Source organism: Protomyctophum parallelum, assembly GCF_964188405.1.
Source record: "Protomyctophum parallelum genome assembly, chromosome: 1".
Classification (NCBI taxonomy): Eukaryota; Metazoa; Chordata; class Actinopteri; order Myctophiformes; family Myctophidae; genus Protomyctophum; species Protomyctophum parallelum.
In genome coordinates this window covers 21,568,766-21,591,420 of record NC_139697.1, presented here as the reverse complement: position 1 = coordinate 21,591,420, position 22,655 = coordinate 21,568,766, and the positions used below count along the sequence as shown (strand labels likewise).

Sequence of the window (22,655 nt, the reverse complement as noted above, 5' to 3'; positions counted from 1 at the left end):
ACCCCACGCCGTTGACTTGTTTCCTCAGGGGTGTACTGTACTTTGTCCGGACCCTTTTCCCTCAACCAGTGTTGATTTTGTCGACTAAAACTATGACGAAACAATGTCCGTCGACTACCTTTTTTCACTGACGGAAACTAAACGGAAACTAGATGAAAACTAAGCTAGGATGACTAAAACTATAAGACTAAATGTAATGAACATTTCGTCAACAAGTTAAAGCTAGACTAAAATGTTGGGGAAGGACTAGTGGACAAGCGATCCAGTATAAGTAAAAGTGCACAAGTCATTTTACACGTGGTTGCAAAATAGCAGGTGTCAAATGTGTCAAATCAGCCATTACGTTGACATCGAGGCCCGCCAAAACACATTTTAGTCGACTAAATCAACTGTAGAATTAGTCGACTGAAATCTTAATGATTTTAGTCGACTAAAACTATAGACTAACACTGACCCATTTCAGATGAGTAAAATGTGACTAAAACTGAATTAACCCAGTCATGATGACGTTGTGACGACGTTCAGGATGTTCAGGACTAGGCCAGATCCCAGTACAGCCCTTATGTTGTTTCCACAACGTCTTCACCAATATAGCTTATTCTGGGTCAGATCTGACTAGTTATGATGTGATTTAAGATGATCTGGCATTGATCGGACTCTCTCTGATTCGTCCAGGGACGTCTGTCTTTTAGTGGGCAGAATTTATGTTGGTTGAAATCAGGTGATATTCTGGGCCCCAATCGAGACGTCACAAATTCGTCCAAAAGACTACTGTACTGTATGACTAAACTAAAATCAAAAATTGCTGTCAAAATCAACACTGCCCTCAACACAAAATATCTTATCTACTGTATATAATCAATGGCTATTGTGTGTTTGCCTATTATGACCTTATTATAAGGGTTCATGTGGTTAAACAGGATGGAAGATGAAAAATGCATCATAGCATATTCTTTACTGAAAATGAGCTTAAACTGACACAGACGATAATATAGGCTCTCACAAGCAGTAAAGAGTAAGCATTAATTATCTGAAGAGGAATGGCAGATCGTTCTGCTTTGATTCCCCTGATTAGAGTCGAGGAGATTTCTTTGACTTGAGTCTGATTGTCACTGTCAGTCAGTTTCTACTGACTGGCAACAGCAAAAGGCATGGGAACATGGGGGATAATAGAGCAAAGATCAGATGTTTTCTTAGTGAGCACATAGGGGATTGTTGGCCAAGCTAATGCTCCCATGGTCCACTCTAAGGCTACGGGGCTTGTCACTCAGTGTCAGGCTGTCGGTCACAAATGCATTAAAAAAATTCACTGTAGATTTGAATCATTTGTCAGAAATGAAAGGAGAGATTATACATGTCGATGCCTTTAAAGTCTCTACACATGGGAGGCTTGGTGGATGTAATATTGTGTAATATGTATCCAGAGTCCTTTGTTCCATTTTCACATGCAGGAATAAACGGGAATAAACCAAATAACGAAAGCTAGAACTGGGTGGGGGGGGGGGGGGGGGGGGGGTTTAGTTAAAAAATAAATAAAAAATAAACCAATGCTATGCAAACAACAAGTTACAACCAAAACTAGTAAACTAAGTAAAAGAAAATGACTGACCTCGTTGAATCTTGCCTCGGTTAAAACATTATTATACAATAAAACAAAATCTAAAACAAACACTAAAAGTACGGTAATAAAAAAAACTAAAAAAAATCTGAAAACTTTAAACAAAAAGTCAAAACGAAATAGAAATAAAAACGAATGAAAACTGCAAAAACCACAATAACCATGTTCCAGCCCTATACAGTATCGATGTCCCCTAAAACGTTTAAATGTAGTTTCAACATGATTGGCCTCATAATACACTGTTACTAGCGAGTGAGAAAATATGCTGACTCATTAATCCACTTATGTGAGAGAAAAGATATCAAGAAATCGATCTCAAAATGAATAGTTTCCTAATTCATAGTCTATGAGCCTCCGATTTATTTTTTGTTTAGAAAAAGTAGTAATACCATAATGTAGAAATACTCTTTTACAAGTAAAAGTCCTGTATTACTTGAGTAAAAGTAAAAAGTATTGACACCAACTATACCTAAATTACCGAAGTAGAAATATTGTACTTTTGAGCCGAATGTGAACGAAAATAAAAGCCTTGTTACAGAGGCTAGTACTTGGTTATTTACTGCTCATGGCTCATAGTAAGTCGCTTGGAAATATTGGGTTCAATAATATTTCAGTCAGGACAACTCAAGAATGGATGGAATATATTATATTTATTGAATATAAAATGAGCAATATATTTATTATGGTTTGGCGATGAATTGGATCTGCTTTGTAGGTACTCAGATCAAGCGCATCAGTCCCAACCATATAGGGACAAGGGACTCCGAATCCCTCGTACCTAAACAGCAGATCCAAAATGACAGGTGGTAGCTGGGGTGGAGGAGCGTGAGCAATTGAGCATGCATCAAAAGTTTAAGCAGACAGCAGCGCAGCAGCATCAGTGTGTGCAGCAGCAAACAAGCAAGCAGATTGAGCAGTGAAAACTTCCAGTTTAAATAGCCGGTATGATGATGGAATGAGTGTGTGTGATTGGATGAAGTGAATCAGGTGAATGATAACGTGATGCTGAGGCGGCCCAATGAACGGCCGGCAGCAACTGCACTGAGTTCCCGGACTGAACTTGCTCTGCGCATGTCTGTGACATCATGTCTGTGACATCACGTCTGTGACATCACGTCTGTGACATCACGTCTGTGACAGGCGCGATGCTCATATCTTTTTGGCGCTTGTTTCTAAGAGGTTCTCAAAGTTTATCATAATAATGGGCCCTCAAACTATATTTGTCTGCAAACCCCCCCCATCTGAAATCATTTTGTGACAGGGAACAAGATTTGGAACAAGGTTCGCGTTGTTAAAATGTTTACAAATATATATATGTTCAAAATGTTTCATATTTATTTCTAGATGGTTTGAAAATAGCCCGCTCTACAAGCTCACAAAGCATCGCAAGCCTGTAGATCTGCTATTGTAAAAAGTGGTAAAAGTGATTTTGTTAATATTATTATTATAATATAATATTATTTAGATTTTGCTATTAAATTTATTAACTCATTTTTATGGGGACCCCCCTGTGTGCGTGTGTGCGTGAGTGCGTGATCATGTGGCCTAGTCGCTTCTTTTGGGCTTGTTTTCGTAGATGCTTGTTTCTCTCATCTGGCAACACTGCTCACAGTATAGTGCAAGACTTTAAACCATGCTGGTCCTTCCATCAGGTTTATGTGAAAAATATATTCATCATCCTTATGAATGAAGGGTAAATAAATGATCATCGCCACACATAATCTGTGCAAGATTGCTTGGCAATGGAAAAGAATGCGTCAATTGAGTTATTCTCAAAGTCAATATAATTTGTGACTATAGTCCCTTACCCTAATTTCCTGTTTCTGACATCTCTCTCTCTCTCTCTCTCTGGCTGCCCACCTATTATAATCACTAGAAATGTACCATAACCATTTACCATTGATTTTGTCGACTAATACTATGACTAATAGGCTACTATAAAAAAAAAGAATCGCATGACGACGGCATCAATGCCTGCCAAAATACATTTTATTCGACTAAATCAACTGTAGATTTAGTCGACTAAAATCGTATGACATTTAGTCGACTAAAACTAAAACATTCCAGGTGACTAAAATGTCACTAAAACGAAATGAAAACTGTTCAAGAGACTATGACTAAAACTAAAATCTAAATGTGCTGTCAAAATCAACACTTTAAACCACTTAAACCCTATATATAATTTGTTGAACAGCTAATAGCAAAAATAGCAGATTTACAAGCGCCTACTTTTGCCGAATGTTCACCTCTTATGCCCAGAATAAGGATGCCAGGGTTCATGTGGTTAAAATGAAAGGAAACAAATAACAAGGATGGATGAATGACACTATATGTACAATAAATTAGGAAGAATGACGAATACAATCAAAAAAGTGTGAGAGAAAGCCTCCTCCAGACAGAATGTTCAACCATCCAGTGTTGATTTCGTCTACTAAAAACTATGACGAAAAATGGTCGTCGACTACCTTTTTTCACAGACGAAAACTAAATGGAAACTAAATGAACACTTAAGCTACGATGACTAAAACTGAGACTAGATATATTGGCAATTTCTTCTTTTTTTTATATATATATATTTTTGGGGCTTTTTCTGCCTTTATTGGATAGTGTACTGTACAGTATGGTGACAGGAAATGGGGAGAGAGATGGGGGGTGACACCCAAAGGTCGTCGGGATCTGGAGTCGAACCCGCAACACACCGTCAGGCTGGCTCTGCAGCCCATATAGGTGCCCAGACCGCTACACTAGCCGCCCGCGACGACAACGTAGTCAACAAATAAAAACTAGACTAAAATGTTAGGAAGTGACTAGTGGACAAGAGATCCAGTATAAGTAAAAGACACAAGTCGTTTTACACTTGTAAAATCAGCCATTACGACGGCATCAAGGCCCGCAAAAACACATTTCAGTCGTCTAAATCAACTGTAGTCGACTACAATCGTATGTTAGTCAACTAAAACTAGACTAACACTAAAACATTCCAGGTGACTAAAATATGACTCAAACTAAATGAAAACTATTCAAAAGACTATGACTAAAACTAAAATCTAAATTTGTCAAAATCAACACTGGAACCATCACACACATCTCTTGGTGTGCGCGACATACAGTAAACATAAAAGACAAAAACACTGAATTACACTTTGTTTTAATTCCGATCTTTTGTATATTTAGCATCGCATTTAGCTTCTCAGCCCCTGTAAGTACTGTAGTTAATTGGCAGCGGCACAAATACAGCAACTGCAAAACAGGCAAGCCGTCGGAGTGCAGTAGCGTCACAGAACAGACAGACAGCGGGGTACAAAGGGATTTGGCAAGGAACAATAAAGTCCGGGAGAAAAATAATGTCCTCTTTTAAATTAATCTTTGACACTTCTGAGCTAGAAAACACTGTGAACATCTACCGCTATTATATATACAGGATTCCAGAGCATCAGGGGACCTTTAGATTTTTGACACACTGTACTACTGTACTGTTTGTCAACGGTACATACACGGTTGTGCGTGCGTGCGTGTTTGTGTGTGTGCACACGCGCTGCAGTTATCACATCAGTTCTCATCTTATTTCAGACAAGAGTACATACCTCCAACCACTAGACCCTTCGCTGCGTACTGATATATTACATAATGGTGAAGTAGTACCAGTTGTCATATCACGATAAATGGAGCTCATAGCTGAAGTTCAGGAGCAGGACCACACCTCCGACGCAGATACCTCCACCTCCTATCGAGCCACCTCCAATCAGGCCACCTCCGCCCATATTTAAAAAGCCCATCGAACCTTGGTTCTCCCTCTGTTCTCATTTCTCATCCCCCCCCCCCCCCCCAACCCTATTTCTCATCCTATAGCCTACTCCCCCTCTCACCCTCCCTCTACATACAGGTTCCTGATGGGGGTCCGTCATGTCCGGGAGCATGCCGGACCCCCCTCCCACCTCGGCTCAAACCTCCTTTGTCATCGATGGCCCGTCGTGGGCCATCATCCATCGTTGGGGGGCGCAGTACGTAGTTCAGACTAGTCATCGGTCCGACAAACGACAACCCACCTCAAACCCTAACCATAACCATAACCGCAAGCACGGGAACGGCCGCATGTCCGACATGCGGACCTTTTGGTGTTTTAAGCATTATTTAATACTTTAGCTATTAAATGCTCTGTAGGAATGAAATGCTCTGTAGGAATTACATGCGGTTCCCCCCATCGTGGTTCACGTTCACGAACATTCTCAGTTTGTTTCTTTCGTCGATAAATCTGTCAAACGTCCTCATTCGGCGGTGTGGTCCTTGCTAGTGAATCATCATCAATCATCTTCACCACCATCACCGTCATTATGATCATCATCACTGTGATCAACAGCCTCCTCCTCTTCAGAAGTGTACAACCAGCCGTCATTCAAGGGTCACATTCACCTTCATCGCCGTTGTACAAAAGAAAGCGTCATCGACCAGCGTCACAGTATAATAACATGTCACTATCATCGCATGCCCCGGAAGTGAGCAGCAAACTCGCCACAGTTTAGCAGCATTGGGACGAGCCAACAATTGGGACGAAGCCCGTATATTCACGGCATTATAACACCAGACTGTTCTAAAAAAAAAAAAAAGCAGCCACAGCAGCAGCGGTGTGTTCCAAAATGAGCTTTGCAGCTAATCCGTCTCAGCAAGCTTGCAATCTCCAGACCCGTAACATCTCTCTCTCGCTTTCTCTCTCTCTCTCTCTCTCTCTCTCTCTCTCTCTTTACTTACAACCAGGCTCAGTGGCAGCAACAATAAGGGAAAACATGGCAAATGGTGAATAGACTCAACTCAATTCAATTATCGAATATCCAGGAAAACAATACACGAGGATATTAGAGAGTTGCCATCCAGTTTATATGTTGTGTATAATATGAGTGAATGTAATGAATGTACTTAGTTACTATGACTTAGGGCTCTTGCAACCAAAAAACATAGCAAACTAAACAAGAGACATGTGCTGGATATGAGAGAGAGCGTGAGAGAGAGAGAGATGATTCCTGGTATAGAGGGGCGGGTAGCGCATTGCTCAAACGCCCCCTGCCCCCCTCCGCCCCTCCCCTCACTGGTAGAAAACAGACGTCACCATATTTCGAGCGACGCCCCCTCTGCTCCCACTCCTAGACCAGGAAATGTGTCCCCCCCCCCCCCCCCCCCCCCAGGCTTTCATTTTTTTTTTGCCGAATGCGAGCGAAAATATAAGCCTGGGTACCGAGGCTATACTTGATGTCTGTGCTATATGGGATATGCCCGGCCCCCAGGTGAGTCCCATAAGCGCTGCCGATCCCTGCCTCCTATACCTGCATATAACGGACTAAACGGAACAGAGGAAAAGGGACCCAAAAGGACACAACCACAGGTGGAGTCGGAGAGATCACACATCTCTCCACGGTCTGGGGACCGGGTCATCTTAGTCATCGGGAGAGACACATACGACCGAAAAAAAAAAAAAAAAAAAAAGTCCCTTTTGTCGTTTCCTGGGTTCAACCGTCACAGCAGCAGAATCCATCTCTTCGTTTTGCCCGATCCTTGGCCCCGTTCTTCGTCGCTGCTTTGCGTTTCTCCCCCCATTCCTTCCTTTCCTTTCCTTCTCTAAGTCTGGACTTGTGGAGGAGAGAGAGCATCAGGCGTAGGTCTCCCCTGTTTTCAGCGCCACCAGCTCAGAGTCCTCCGTGTGGCGCCCCCCGTTGGAGTGGTCGCCGCCGCCGCCGCCGCTGCAGTCGTGGTGGTACATGAAGGCGGGCACCTCGCTGATGGAGGTGGCCGTGTAGGTGGAGCGCATGGAGCAGTGGTCGCGCCGCCGCTGGCCCCACTGGGTCTTGCACTGCATCCACTGTCTCTTCAGGGCCGCCTGGACCTGGCAACGTCAAGGCAACACACAACCAAAAGGATGACGTCACTCGAGATATACACAAGACAATTAACCCATTCTGACCTGAGATCAGATTCATACGAGGTTTCCACTGGACACACACTGGTCTGATTAACCCATTCTGACCATTCTGTCGTTCTTCGATTTTTTCAAAAATAGCAGACCTACAAGCTCATAGCTTTACATTTTGGGGTTTTTTTTGCTTACTGTTACAGGAGTTTTCACTACATGGTGTTTGTGTCACGTAAGCTTACCCTAATCACAGTAACCATCATGTCTTCAGTCATTTTCAAGTTACTGTAGTCACTTCAGTTCAGCACAGCTGTATTGTATATCATAGTATTGAATCGAGAATCATTTTGAATAGAGAATAGTTTTGAATCTGGAAAAAAAAAGCTTTAGAATATTTTTTTAAACGTTTTTGGATTGAGAATCGATTTTGAATCGAATCGTGACCCCAAGAATCGGAATCAAATCGAATCATGGGACAGCCAAAGATTCACAGCCCTAGATCCAACACTGTAGTACGGTGGTTTTCAACCCTTTTTCATATATCCAAGGCCCCTTTTATTCATTCTGCATTTGAGCCACGTTTCCATGCTGTGTTGATGTGGTACCACCATTAGGAGAGATCACAAGCAAACATTGATCAAAATACCAGTTCTCCTTCTACATTCTCTAATTGTGTAGACTTCTCTTCGTAAATTAAATAATGCAGAACAATAATTTCTACATGAACTACTCATGTGGACAGAATGATGAAATGCGAGAAATGGTCTTGAATGCTGAGACACTGAGATCGATGCAACACTTGATGAAACGAATACAGCATCAAAGTGTTTTTTTATCTTGCTGGCGTAATGCTGGAGTAACACAGGCCTTTATATATAAGCAAACAATGCAAGTCTGTTGCATTATGGCCCCGGAATCAAGGGAAAATTAACCCAGATATTAGCCCAACTTCAATCCGTATCGCTTAAAGAGGTAGTTCTGTGATTTCTCCCTGAATCATGATCATTAGGTACTTGGAGTATACTAGGAGTAAGTTTTTTCAAAACAAGTGTACAGAAAGTGTTAAAAATAATAATATTATGTGGCCACACCCACCAGTTCATTAAGTATGAACTGGTGCCTGGTGGGTGGTGGTGGGTGGTGATCCAGCTGAAGTGAAGCCACACCCACAGCTGTTGTTGTATGATAAAGGGGGAGCGGTTAGGGGATGGGATATTATATATTGTAATGTCACTATATCACTGTCATTTCGATTGGGCCTTTTGACCTGGGCCTCGATTGGGCCTTTTGAAAAACCAAAATTACACAGGGACATATTTGAATATTCGAACCACACCTGGGGGTCTATTAGAGTAATTTTAACTCCATAAACACGTACAAAACAGAAACAAAGTATATGCATTTTTATCTTCTCATAGGCTACAATGATACAACTCATTCAACCATGACCCCATTACTCTATATGACTAATTTGCTACGTATGCGAGTCTCTCCAACAGAGAGCTATACTCTACTAAACCATTACATGTTTCAGGTTTATTTTTTAAGTATTTCCTGACCCTAAAGCCAGTTTCAAAACAACTGGAGATGTAACAATAAGACGTATTGTTGACTCGTCTAGACAGAAAACTACGAACATCTGTTAAGCTAACATGCCACCCAGAGATGCAAGATGCCTGACTCAACCCTACAACACACACACACACACACACACACACACACACACACACACACACACACACACACACACACACACACACACACACACACACACACACACACACACACACACACACACACACACACACACACAGAGAAGGGGACACTGCTTTGAGGAGACTGGTCTTTTTTCTTGCCTTCTGCACCGTATACTTTTAATCTAGGGAGCTCTCCATGGTTTTCTTTTCTTTTCAAAATTGTTTTTATTGTAATTCCAATAACATAAATCTCAGAGATCATAATAGGGCAGACATAATGAAAAGACTATTATTGCACAAAACATGCCCCTTCAAGACAAAAGAAAAAAAGTTGTTCAACCACTCACATTGCTTCCTCAAAACGACCTGTTGTATAATGGCCTTTACAAAAGGACAAATATATTTGTTTTCCAAATGGTGGAAAGCATTGTCGTGGCTGCATTATATTTAGCACCAAATAAAGTGTAATTATGCTAAGCGGGAATAGCACTTACCTCCCCATTGAAGAAGCAGAATATTGTTGCCACCAATAAACCCTAGAGAAGGAGTAAAACAAGTACATTACAGATGTGGCCTTGGGGGAAAAGCATTGGATGTCCCGTAACCCCAATTTCATACCCACTCTTCTAAACAATAACCCACGTGTTGATATACTTGGAGTTAAGCAGAATAGAAAACGTAACTGGTAGCGTTAGTTAAATAGAAAACCTACTGTACCCGGTAGTTCATTAACTTCAATAGATAGTTGACCTGGTAGTTCTAGAAATAATTCGTATGGGTTCATCTATGATAATAAATGCACAAGGCTGTGATCACTGATCAGACAATGGCATGTATTGGAAGCTGGTACAGTAAAGCCGCACGATTTGTCACACATGTTACCGCAGTGAAATTTGTTCTCCACATTTGACCCGTCTCTCGGAGCGGTGAGCTGCAGCCGTGCCGCGCTCGGGAATCATTTGATTAGTTGATTTGACCCCCCCCCCCAATCCAACCCTTTGATGCTGAGTGCCAAGCAAGGAGGCATTGGGTCCCATTTTTACAGTCCTTGGTATGACGCGGGCCGGGGATCGAAACCCCGACCTCCCAGTTTCAGGGCGGACACTCTAACCACAAGGCCATCCAGTATGTGGTTCTTACAGGGGTCATCGCCATGTTGTGGACATTTTTGTCAACGTATCTTTTGAGTGGTGCAACCACTCCTACAACCAGCAATGTCCGTGTACACCTATGTACCCATGTGGTCATGTTTGTTTGTACCCATGTGGTCATGAGCACCAGTATATGACTATAGGGTACTGAGTGCTGATAGTGCTGCAATGTTGCCTGCTAATGAGAGAGAGAGAGAGAGAGAGAGAGAGGTGGGGGGGGCTGCACCACTCAGTTCACATGGGTGTGATTTTTCTTTTGCCACGGACATACAGAATGAGTGGACAATAATATTACCAGAAACACATAAATAAATATCCCTGAATAACAGGTCTGTAACTGTGAGTGTTTTGAGTTACTAGGGGTCCTTGCAAATAAAACATTTGAGAACCACTATAGTGCTAGTGGAAATAATTCTGGAGAAAACCTGGAGACTTGACATTCAGTAAAAGTGAAAAAACAGACCAAAGACCAAAGTCTTGACACATTTTGTCCATGTACGGGCATGTTGGGTGACCCCAGCTGGGTTCTTCTTATACCTGGTAGTGCGTGACTATGTGCATGATGTAATCGAACACCTCCCCGGCCCGCTGGTTCTCCGGCCTCCAGGGAAAGAGGAGAAACTGAATGCCCAGGAGAGGCACCAGGATCAGAGTGGCTCGCACAGCCTTCATGTACATGTTGGACTCTGCCCGGTGGGTGTCTCTCAGCTTGGTCACCAGCACGCGCACAATGTTCAGCAAGAAGAACAGGTTCACCTAAAGGGGAGAAACGTACAGGAATAGAGGGTATGCGCATGCATGAAGTTGAACGGCAAATCGAGTGGCAAAGTGAGTGGGCAAAGTGATTTAACGTCGCTTAATGCAATCAGATAGGACTTTTCTGTTTGGATGTATGGGAATGATCCAAATGTTAAAAACTCTGAAAGAATATATATTCAAAGATTTGCGCCACATTTTCCCGATTTTTCAAAAATAGCAGATCTACAAGCACTCGGTGCCACGCTATGAGCTTGTACAGTAGATCTGCTTAATAATACATGACTCACTCATGGAACAAAATGTCTCTGCAACGAGCCAGGTGTTGTCAGTTGCACTGGCATACTGGCTGTAGGTAAAGCATGTTTCAGCTTATAAGGCAGCAAAGTGAGCAGACTTACGACTTAGCCAAGCCCCAGTGTTGTTTTTGTCGACTAAAACCAAGACGAAAAATGTTCGTCGACAACCTCTTTTCACTGAGGAAAACTAAATGGAAACTAAATAAAAACGAAGCTATGATGACTAAAACTAAGACTAAATATACTGACAATTCCGTCAACAAATAAAAACTAGACTAAAATGTTAGGAAGGGATTTTACAATTTGTTGCATGCTGAAAATAGCCTATCTACAAGCTCACAATGCGTCGCAGCGCGACGCGGTGTGAGCTTGTAGATCGGCTTGTAGATCGGCTAGATCAGCAAGTGAAAAAAACGTCTTTACGACGGCATCAAGGCCCGCCAAATATACATTTTGTTCCACTAAATCAACTGTAGATTTTATCGACTAAAATCTTATGATATTTAGTAGATAAAAGTAGAATAACACTAAAACATTCCAGGTGACAAAAATGTGACTAAAACTAAATGAAAACTATTCAAGAGACTATGACTAAAACTAAAATAGAAATTTGCTGCCAAAAACAACACTGGCCATGCCCCAGCCTGCATACTGTGTGATTTCTGGTCTAGCGAGGGGCGGATTCAAATCCATTTATTGGTCCACCACTTTCTCCTCCTCCTCCCCCTCCTCCCCGATAGAACACAGTGGACAACACTGATGTCACCAAATTTGGAGCGACGCCCCCTCTGCACTGTTATTGGCTAGCGAAATACGAGGTTCACTCCCACTCCTATGCAACGTAATTTTGCTGCCTTGTTCGTCCAGGCTTTTTTTTTCTTAAAGGGATTGTGACAGTCATGGGGCAACCCGTGCCCTACAGTATATACAAAGACACATGAAACTGCTTTCTATAACATGCAAGGACTAATGTTTTAAACTTGTGTAGGGAAAACTGTGTTCACTGATTGTTTGCTAATTGTCTCTCCTGCACTGCTGGTGGCATTTCCCTTGATTTAGGAAGGGGCCAAGTGCTATGCAGGGGAGGGGTGTTTCTCCTTATGCTTTGAGTATTTGTCATTGAGTTTTCATTCTGATTTATACTTTAATTGTAACACATTATTGAGAATGTTTAGGTTACTGTTGCATGGTTGGAAGTATTTATATTAGTGAAGTATTTGAGAAGAAATGTGCTAATTGAGTCTGTGCCCAGTGGTAGGATCCACTCCTATTTAAAGGAGGCTGCAGGGACAGGCTAGTTAGTTAGAAGTGGACAATGACACAGGTAACATCCCTGAGGGAGAGCTACAGGGCCTTGTGTCATCAAGGTACAGCCTGAAGAGAGCTCTTAGCCAGTTGGGCTTTGTTCATAGTGTTTGCTCAAGTGTTCATTTAATTTCTCAGTATTATTATTGTTATTTTCCTGGTTTCATACTGTTGAATCTGTACTGGACTATAGTGGAGGAGTTTGGGGAAAATAAACGCTCTTAACTACAATTTCTGACTGTTCTTGGAGCCTTGGCCGTTCGGGCAACTTCACAGTGGCATAAAAAAAAGTTTTTGTAAAAAAAAAAAAAAAAAAAAAAAACGTTTTCTGAGCTCATCTGCACCTCAAAAACCTGAACTTTTAACATTCAGTAGATTTTCTGTGGTCTGGGGTTTTCTGGCTCAAACAAGTGCTCTGATTTTCCTGCTGTTTGTGATGTCACTGCAAATCCCATATATGACAATGGGATTTGCCAGCAGATGTCACTGTTTTCACTGTTTTAATTGCAGCTCAAAAAGGCTTCCAAACCCCAGAGAAAACTCCAGACCAAAGTTCAGGTTTTGTGGGTGTAATTGATTTAATAAAACCTAAAAGAAAAACGAAAGATAAATGGAAATGAATGTCATGACACCTTTAAACAAAACGCCCGCGGTTCCCCCGAGGCTAACTTACAAGTAACGCTGCCATAATGGGTCCATGGACCACATAGAGAAGATGGGTTTCTACACTCATCCAGCAACTGCAGGAGGGAAAGGAGGGAAAGTCATCAGTCAAATCTTCCTTATACTGCTTAGCCCACACACATGCCCACTTACGCATGCACGCACGCACGCACGCACGCCCAACACCTATGTATCACACACAACCACCACACCCACCGCACACAATTTGGGTGCTCCTACGTTCATTTTGTCTGTCGTAGACTAGACATGCACTTGTGTAAACACCACAATGTTTATTTATTCAACGGCAGGGAACATTACTCACTTGTCATCGAAATACTTTTTCCTCGCCACCGCATGGATGGAGGCAGGCACTAAAGGAAAGCCTTCGAAGAGGGAGAAGAGATGGCAACCACATGATGTTTTGAATACGTTCATTATATAATGTTATAGTAAGTCACAACACAGAGTTAGCGTCGAAGTGTCCTTGAGCAAGACTCTGAACCCCTAATTGCCCCCGATGTGCAGGTTGGTTGCCTTGCATGGTTTCACTCGCCATCGGTGTATGAATTGGCTGAATATAAAGCACAATCTTTTGTAAATCGCTTTGGATGAAAGCGCTATATAAATGCACTGCTGCTTGGCAACCTAAGTGGTCTTAGTTATACCTTGTATTGTTAATGCCAGGACAGGTTGTAACAATGTGATAATGCCTTATGAAATCTTCATTTAGTAGTATTGTTACAGGCTGTAACAATGTGATAATGCGTTATGAAATCTTCATTTAGTAGTATTGTGATAATGCGTTATGAAATCTTCATTTAGTAGTATTGTTGAAACGCAAACAAAGGCTAGATTTCGGCAAGCACGGGGTTCCTCGTTCGTCATCACGGCAAAGCGTCAACATTCCGATGGTGTTGTCTGAAGCCCAACGACAGCACTGCGTCTGTCTGAAGCCCAACGACAGCACTGCGTCTGTCTGAAGCCCAACGACAGCACTGCCTGGGCAATTTCACCTTATCATACTGTGTCCATTTAGAATCCTGCCCATAAACAAAGATGTCCTTTTAATTTGAGCCCAGGCATAAACATGTGAATCTGTGCACGGTCCATTTTCAGACAGCAATGCAGGCCCTACGGCACATTGGCCACAGATGCACCCAGCTGCTCTAACCGACTGTCTATACCCGACACCTGTACAATGCACATTGCCCTTGTGCACCCAAGGTTATCCACTTCATCTTTAATAACGATTGCCAATTCAGTTTTGTCCTCCACTTATTAGTTTGATTCATTTGAACAAGTGAAAAAAGAGAGAAATTGTGTGCAATGAGCGGTCATACTATATAAAGCTGTCAAGGGCTTGAAAACCAGGGGGAGATTGAACGGTATGAGAGTGAGTAGCATTTTTTTTTCTTTGGTCATTCGCTAGATTAGATCCCCGCCGGGGCTGTCAACAGATTGAGCGGGAGCGATCAGGCAACGCTTGACGCGAGTACAGTGTGATGAAACACGACGACACGCATATAAATCATGAAGGCAGACAGGCAGGCGTGTCAAGGTTAGGGTAGACCAGATGTCTCTCACGTGACTCTCATGTGAGCAAGGTTATACGAATCGTTAAAGTTTTTCAGCGTTTTCATGTGCCCCACCCCCCTCCTTATACTCTCTGATGGACTGTAGTAAACACATTGTATTTTTTTGAGTGGTGTGCAACCACTCCTACAACCAGCAATGTCCGTATAATGTGGCCATGAGCACGAGTATATGACTTATTAGTACCAGTAGGGGGCGCCAGAAACAGAGAGAGTGATAGTGCTGTGCCTGCTGCCTGCTAATGAGAGAGAGAGAGAGAGAGAGAGAGAGGTGAAGTGTGTGTGTGTGTGTTAGGCATGTGGAAAATAATCGATACGTATCGATACATCGATTATGACATGCGCGATGCGAGTGAATCGGTTCATTCACTGTGTATCGGTAAAATTGACTGGTGAAATCTCGATGCATCGTTCGCGGAGTGCTTGCATCGGTAAAATCCGTGGTTGCACCGTTTTTTTCATGGTAAATTTCACCCTATCCTGTGTTTCCGAGGCGCATTCAACGTACCATCAGAAAAGGAAGAAAAAAAAAGGTCTCTCGCAGCGCACACACAGGGCGCGTTCGGAAATAGCGCACTGAGCCCACTGTGCAATGCAAACTAATAGGAGAGTGTGCTCCGGTGTGGTATTTCCGAACGCGCCCACAGTCAGTGAACAGAAGCTACCGTACGACGGTGCAGTCAGAGTAGACACGTTGAGACAACAAACAGACTCAGACTATAAAGAGCACCCGCGACTAACAGAAGTGAGCCCCACGCATTAAACAAGAAGCACCACCTTTACTCTTTAGCTTTATAAAATAGCTGTCCGAGTAGCTTTGTCCGTCGATCAGTTGACTTTTCACTGTAGCGCTGCGTGTAATGATCCACACTCCACAGCTGTGCTTGCTGATTATCCGACGCAAATCTGCGTCGCGATCATCAATTTGTAATTAAAGAAAGCTTCTGCAGTCTGCACACACGTGTACAACAACAACAACGCCACAGCAGGGTGTACTGCTTGCGTTTAAAGTCGTTTACAACCGTTTCACAACTTTCCACGGCACTGTCCAGCTTTCCCCTGCTGTTCTCTGGGATAGAAGCCTTATTTATATTCTGCAGCAAGACGGTGTTGCACGCCTAAAATTGCAGATCCACAAGCTCACAGCGGGGCGTGGATGAGAAGCGTTGTGAGCTTGTACATCTGCTATGTATTTATAACGTTAATAATACATGCAGGCCAGGGTCTTCAATGTTTTTCAGGTCAAGCCAAGGACCACTTAGCTGAGAGTGAGAGATCAAGTAGGGACCCCCACTATACATAGGCAATTATATTATAAAACTGTTGCAGATTAAACTAGACATAGACTTGTTTGACAGCACTACAAGTGTGACCTGTAATTTTTGTTTTGTTTCTTTTCTATTTATATTTTGGTAACATTAATTGATGAACGATATAATAATTATACTATAGCCTATGATTATTAGTAATCTAACAATTCCACAATAACCAGCAGAGAGCAGACCCTTTGTTTACTTACAGAATTCTATAAGTTGGGTTGTTTGAGATGCAGAGCTATAATACTAACCTACAGTAAAACAATAAATTGCTTTGAATTTAAATGTAATGCATTTTACATGTTTTGGGAAATTAATAGAGCTTTAATATAAATCCAAATTGAATCGCCATCAAATCGCATCGTATCGGTAGAGGGGTGAATCGTATCGTATCGCAATATCCAGAATTGAATCGCCATCAAATCGCATCGTATCGGTAGAGGGGTGAATCGTATCGCATCGTATCGCCAGGAGATTCCATGTATCGCTAAAGTATCGTACCGCTGGCAGTGCATCGAGATGCGTATCGAATCGTGAGATGAGACGAGATTCACATGCCTAGTGTGTGTGTGTGTGTGTGGGGGGGGGGGGGGGGGGGGATTGCAACACTCAGTTCACACAGGTGTGATTTTTTTAATATATTATGCTTTTAAGTGTTCTTTTTTTCTCTTAAAAGTAGTCTTTTTTTTCTTTTCTTTTTTACAGCATTTGTGTACTTATGTCTTGGGATTTCTTGTTGTCTTTTAACCACCTCACAAAAGAGGTTTCCGAAATGAAAAATAAAGTATAGGCTACTTTGAAATCGAATAAACATAACCTACTTATTTATATCACGGCATAAAGATGAAAAGATCACATGCAGCAAAAAAAGAAACTAAACTAAACTAAAAAAAAGTCATAATATTTTTGCTGACGCATGAATATTACTGTATTCGCACAGTGGAAATATTGCCGGTAAATGAATTATTTCATGAGAGTGAATTACTTCACTCTTATTAAGGCATGGCATGAATGACTCACCCCAGCCCAGGAGGTAGTACCAGTGCAAGTGCTGCTCCTCTGCGAACACGGCCACCACGATGAGCGTGTGCAAGTAGATCCCCTCGCAGAGCATCCAGAAGTAGTTGCATCCCAGCATGTACATGTGGAAGAAGTGCAACACCTTGCAGCCAGCCTGTATACAGATTTGATAAAAAGCATATAAAAAAAAATAGATTAATAGAATAGGTTTAGGGAGCAGCCATATAGCTAATTCCTTGCCCTATACATTTGACTATTCTTTGTGGTTTTCAACCCTTTTCATATCAAGGTCCATTATTGTCTCCACCAGGCCGAAGGCATGTGGGGAGAGTATGTTTTGCACTCCGTCCGTCCGTGTGTCCGTGAGCAGCTAATCTCGGCCACCGTTAATCCGGTCGATGCCAAATTTTGCACACACACTCCCTGGATGCCAACGATGAACCTCTGCCCCAAACTTTCCAGAACGGCCTGTTATAGCGCCACCAGGAGGCCGCTTTGTGCAAAAAAAGTTTTTGCACAGTACACGTACAGATTTTGTCCAAACATCACGCAAATTGGTACACAGTCTCTCTAGAGCCATTCAACGAAACCGGTCTTTCAGATTTCTCAGACTCCATCCTGATTGGTTAAGATTGGCTTCCAAAGTTCACAGGAGTGCTCAGTTTCAAACAAAATGCTGCAAATCATGAACACATCGCGTGATTTCCGTGAAATTGTGCACCCACATTCCCACTAGGCCGAGGACAAAATGCCACATGAACAATTACAACTCAGACTCAAGGTGGCGCTATAACTGGCCGAAAAGTGTTTTTACCTCTAACTGCACGGATCTGTGGATAACTTTGTATGCCAACTCCCTAGAGGCCAAGGAAAAACCTTTGCCTGGAATTTTTCACATCTGCTCTTTATAGCGCCACCAGGAGGCCGACATATGTAAAACACATTTTCTATTATTACTCCTTCAGATTTTATCCAAATTTCACGCAAATCGGTATACACTATCTCCATAGTCATGTGATCAACACGGAGCGGCACCATTTCCCATCTTCCATCCTGATTGGCTAAGATTGGCTTCCAAAGCTCACGCGATTCGTCCATTTAGAAAAAAGCCCACAAATCACAAACACAGTGTGCAATTTCCCTTAAATTATACACGCACATTTTCACTAGGCCGAGGACGACATGCCACAATTTATTCCTCAAAATCAGCCTCACGGTGGCGCTATAACAGGCCAATTCCTGTTTTTAGCTATAACTGCATCGATCTGTATACAACTTATGTATGCACACATGGAAAAACATTGTACCTGCATCCCTCCAACACGAACCTCCGGCCCAAATCTTCCTCAACAGCCTGTTATAGCGCCACCATGAGGCCACAACCTGACCTGCCCTGGTGGAGACCTGTGCCAATTGGCACTTTGTCTAGTTTATTTTCATTTGAGCCATGTGGACCACCATTTGATGAGATTTAGCCTCTCAGACCCAAAATATTTTGTTGTCATTGGATATAAAGACTTTTGCTCACAATAATTCCATGCTGTATTGATGTTGGTACGGTAGGAGAGACATTGATTGATTGACATGCAGCTTGCGAACCGCTCACCCAATCAACTGGCATGGAGTCATGGAGGAACACATGGAGGTGGTTCCAGGTTGTCCCCAGCTAAATGATTGTACGCTCTCAAGAGTTACATTATTGTTAAACATCTGCATTACTTAATTGACAAGAAGTGTACACAATTACAGAATGTAGAAGAATTGTTATTTTTGATCAACGTTTGCCTGTTATCTCTCCTAATGGTACCACATCAATACAGCATGGAATTGTGGACAAAATCTTAAGTTTCTGAGAGGCTAAGGGCTCCAGTTTTGTCGCAGCCTTTACCCGCAGCGTGGCCCGCAATTCAATTACGAATATAGGAGCTTTCTCTGTCCCTTAATGGTATTTTCGTCCAGCGTCACCCGCTATCTTTTTTGCCGACACCGGTATTTGCGCCTAGAGGTGTGGTGACTGTGGTCATGGGCATGTTGGAACGCTTTCCCCTAAATTGCTATTTTGGTCACATACATTTGGGAAGTCGATAGTGGAGATTAAAAGCACCCATAAGCCGTGCCAAATTAGTTCGGTAGAGCGGTGCACGGCACGCCACCGCGCGCCTCAATGGAGATGTCTGCAGGCACAGAGTAGGCTCTGCCTCATCTCTCCTTATTCTCCTATCTCTTTGTCATTTTCCTATAATCAGCAGAAGTCGAGTGCCTGCCACTTCCTTGTGTCCATTGTGTTGTATAGTCAAATAAGTTATTTGTGCGCGATTCCATTTCCATTTGCTCTTTCAGTTCATGATCACCCCATAGCAGCAAATGGGGTTTATTGACCGAACTTGTTGTTACTCAATGAAAAGACGAGTGTTCTTGGCTCTGTGCGTGGAGCAGTGAGACTTTAGGGCAGTGCAGCGGCTATGAAGCAATATAGCACTAACGGCAACGGATAAGGGATCTATTAAAGGGATCTCTTAAAGCCAAGACTGGCGGTGATTGGTTCAATTTGGTTTAATTATTGTAACGGCCAAACCACACCTATGCATAATATAACAGCTGGTAACCAAAATACCAACTTCAGTGGGGGAACACCCTTTCCCCACTCCTAAATCCCCAAATAGTGGCTTTAGAAAGATGAGACAAAAATGGAGCCCTAAATCTCATCAAATGGTGGTCCGTCCGAGGCTCAAATGCTGAATTCAATTATGGGCCTTGATATGAAATGGGTTGAAAACCAGCTGTTCTAGAAGACTAATTAATTAAAAAAGGACTATAATTCCAAAGCCCATGTAGGTCCTTTTCAACGTTTTGCTGCTTTTCAACGACATCGACATCGAAATAAAAAAATATACCGTTTTCTGAAATACCTCATGTTTCTGTATCTGTGGTGCTCAATATTTCATGTCAAGGACCCCAAAAATTATATGTAATTGGCCACTGACCCCCATCTGAAAATATGTTATTCCAGGAACGCCTCAGAAGCAAAGATTTGGGTTAAAAACGTTTGCGCCACATTTTCACACATTTTCAAAAATAGCAGAGTGGCGCGCTATGAGCTTGTAGATCTGCTATTTTTCAATAGCTAAAGTATAACATAATGCTTAAAACCCCAAAAGGGGTTCCTGGCCCAAAATGGCTTAAGTACAACCTGATTACCTTTCTTCTGAAAGAAAACAGACAAGCCATTTGACATATGGTGGAAAAGGGGATGTAAATTGTCATAGTGGTGATGATGGTATGAGCTGTCATTCCCTTTAAGCTTCTTGGATGCACTGGGAGGAGGGGATCTCCTCCCGGCAAACACTCCACTGAAGATGTGCCAGACGGATTTGGGGGGAACGTGACTCTGAGCGCTATAGCGGTAGTGCAAAAGTTGGGAATAACAGCCCCAGATGCTGGAGGCAGTGGAGGCCGCGGCCTGTCTCTGAGACGATCGATGCCTTTTTCTGGCCAAGGAATCGGTGTTGATTTTGACAGCACATTTAGATTGTGGTCATATTATGGGCTCCATTTTCGTCACCGCTAAACCCCTTATCCCTAATCTTCTTTGCCTTTTTCTTTTACTATTTTTGAAAAAACATTTTCGAATAGTTCAACTAGCCAATCTACATTGGCATGTTGTGAGCTTGTAGACTGGTCATTTTAACTATTCAAAAATGTTTTGCAAAATAGTAAAAAAAAAAAGAAAAAAAGGCAAAGAAGTTTAGGGATAAGGGGTTTAGCAGTGACGTCATCTCTAAGGGGGCTGCAGGGCTTGAGCCCCCATGAAGAATTTGTAACACTTCTTTTGTCCTAACTGTCCGGACGGACGGACGGACGGACAGACGGACGGACGGACAGACGGACGGACGGACGTTGCCTGTCCTTGTTTACGTTCGCGCAGTTCAGGCATTCAAATGCTAATCTGGTGGCTTTTATTTCAACCTGCCAGGTAGGGTATCAAAGATGCATACAGTACTTTACCCTGCTCCCTTGTGCACAATTGAAACCACCACCAGCCAAGAAGAGATTTCCCCGCATAAGATTTTAGCCGACTAAATCTACAGTTGATTCGACTAAAATGTATTTTGGCGGGCCTTGATGCCGTCTTAATGACTGTTTTTTACACTTGCTGACGCGACGTGTTGTGAGCTTGTAGATCTGCTGTTTTCAGCATGCAACCAAGTGTAAAATGATTTGTACTGGATCTCTTGTCCACTAGTCCCTTCCTAAAATTTTAGTCTAGTCTTAGCCTCTTTATTTGTTGGCAAAATTGTCCATATTTAGCTTAGATTTCATTTAGTTTCCATTTAGTTTTCGTCACTGAAAAAAGATAGTCGACGAACATATTTTGTCACAGTATTAGTCGACAAAATCAACACGGCAAGGCCTCATCCATACATGCTCTACATTGCTCTAGCTACTTTAACCCATTAAGACCTGAGGTCGATTCTACAAATGCCTTCTAAATCAGTAGTTATCCAACTTTTTCTTAATTCAAAATTGCCAGATAAAAAAAATATATATATATATCTAAAATAGCTGATCTACAGCTTATCTGTACAAGCTTGCTCTATGTGTCATGTCGTGACATGACGTGAGTTTGTAGATCTGCTATCTTTGAAGGTCTTTGAAAATTTTAGACATTTTTTTCACATGCCTAAAATAGGGACATTGAAAAGGGTTGAAATTGGCTGTACGCTAGGGTAAATGGGATTTTGTGTAATGTATGCCAACTTTTTATCAGTTAATTTTAACACAATTTGGATTTGAAAGCTAATGTGTAGATATCCAATCTAGCAAATGCTGCAAACTTGGTTGACAGCATGTAAAAAAAAAAGGGAAAAGGAGAAAAAAAAAGAAAAGAAAAAAAAAAAGATTCTTGTCAACAGTCCTACAACCGTCCACCCCAGAGCTCGTTTGTCATAATGATTTCCATAAACAATAACAGGAGATGTTTCTTGAAGAGTATCGTGTTGTAAATTTAGGATCACTCCTGACCTCAAGGCATTCCAAGAGACAGATTTATATATTTTGCCTCAGCAGACCCTCGACTTCCAAAGAATTCACTTCTGAAATTCAGCATGTGCTCAGTGGCAGCCTGTCAAAATCTCTTCACAGACATATCGAAAAGCACTGACTAAAGGGATGATGGCTTTGTGCAATATCTGGTACAAAAGTGATATGAGCACAGTTACAACAATGTATCCCTTAAACCCACTGCAGAACAGACCACTGTTTTAACTATGTCAAATCTAGATCATTTTGAAAGATATCAAAATAATTGGAAAGGGGGATCTAAATAAATATTTGCA

General features: G+C 42.2%; 1 protein-coding gene across 1 annotated transcript in view; it reads right to left on the bottom strand.

The window, feature by feature from the left end:
• Nucleotides 1-7,256: 7,256 nt before the first annotated feature.
• calcr (calcitonin receptor) overlaps nt 7,257-22,655 on the bottom strand; it is a gene marked incomplete at both ends in the record, with an annotated part of 45,650 nt that continues 30,251 nt past the window's right edge. The window contains 6 exons of the mRNA XM_083770455.1: nt 7,257-7,490; nt 9,709-9,750; nt 10,903-11,121; nt 13,399-13,465; nt 13,714-13,774; nt 17,320-17,473. Coding sequence (XP_083626581.1) covers nt 7,257-7,490; nt 9,709-9,750; nt 10,903-11,121; nt 13,399-13,465; nt 13,714-13,774; nt 17,320-17,473 — 777 coding nt within the window. The remainder of the gene's footprint in view (nt 7,491-9,708; nt 9,751-10,902; nt 11,122-13,398; nt 13,466-13,713; nt 13,775-17,319; nt 17,474-22,655) is intronic.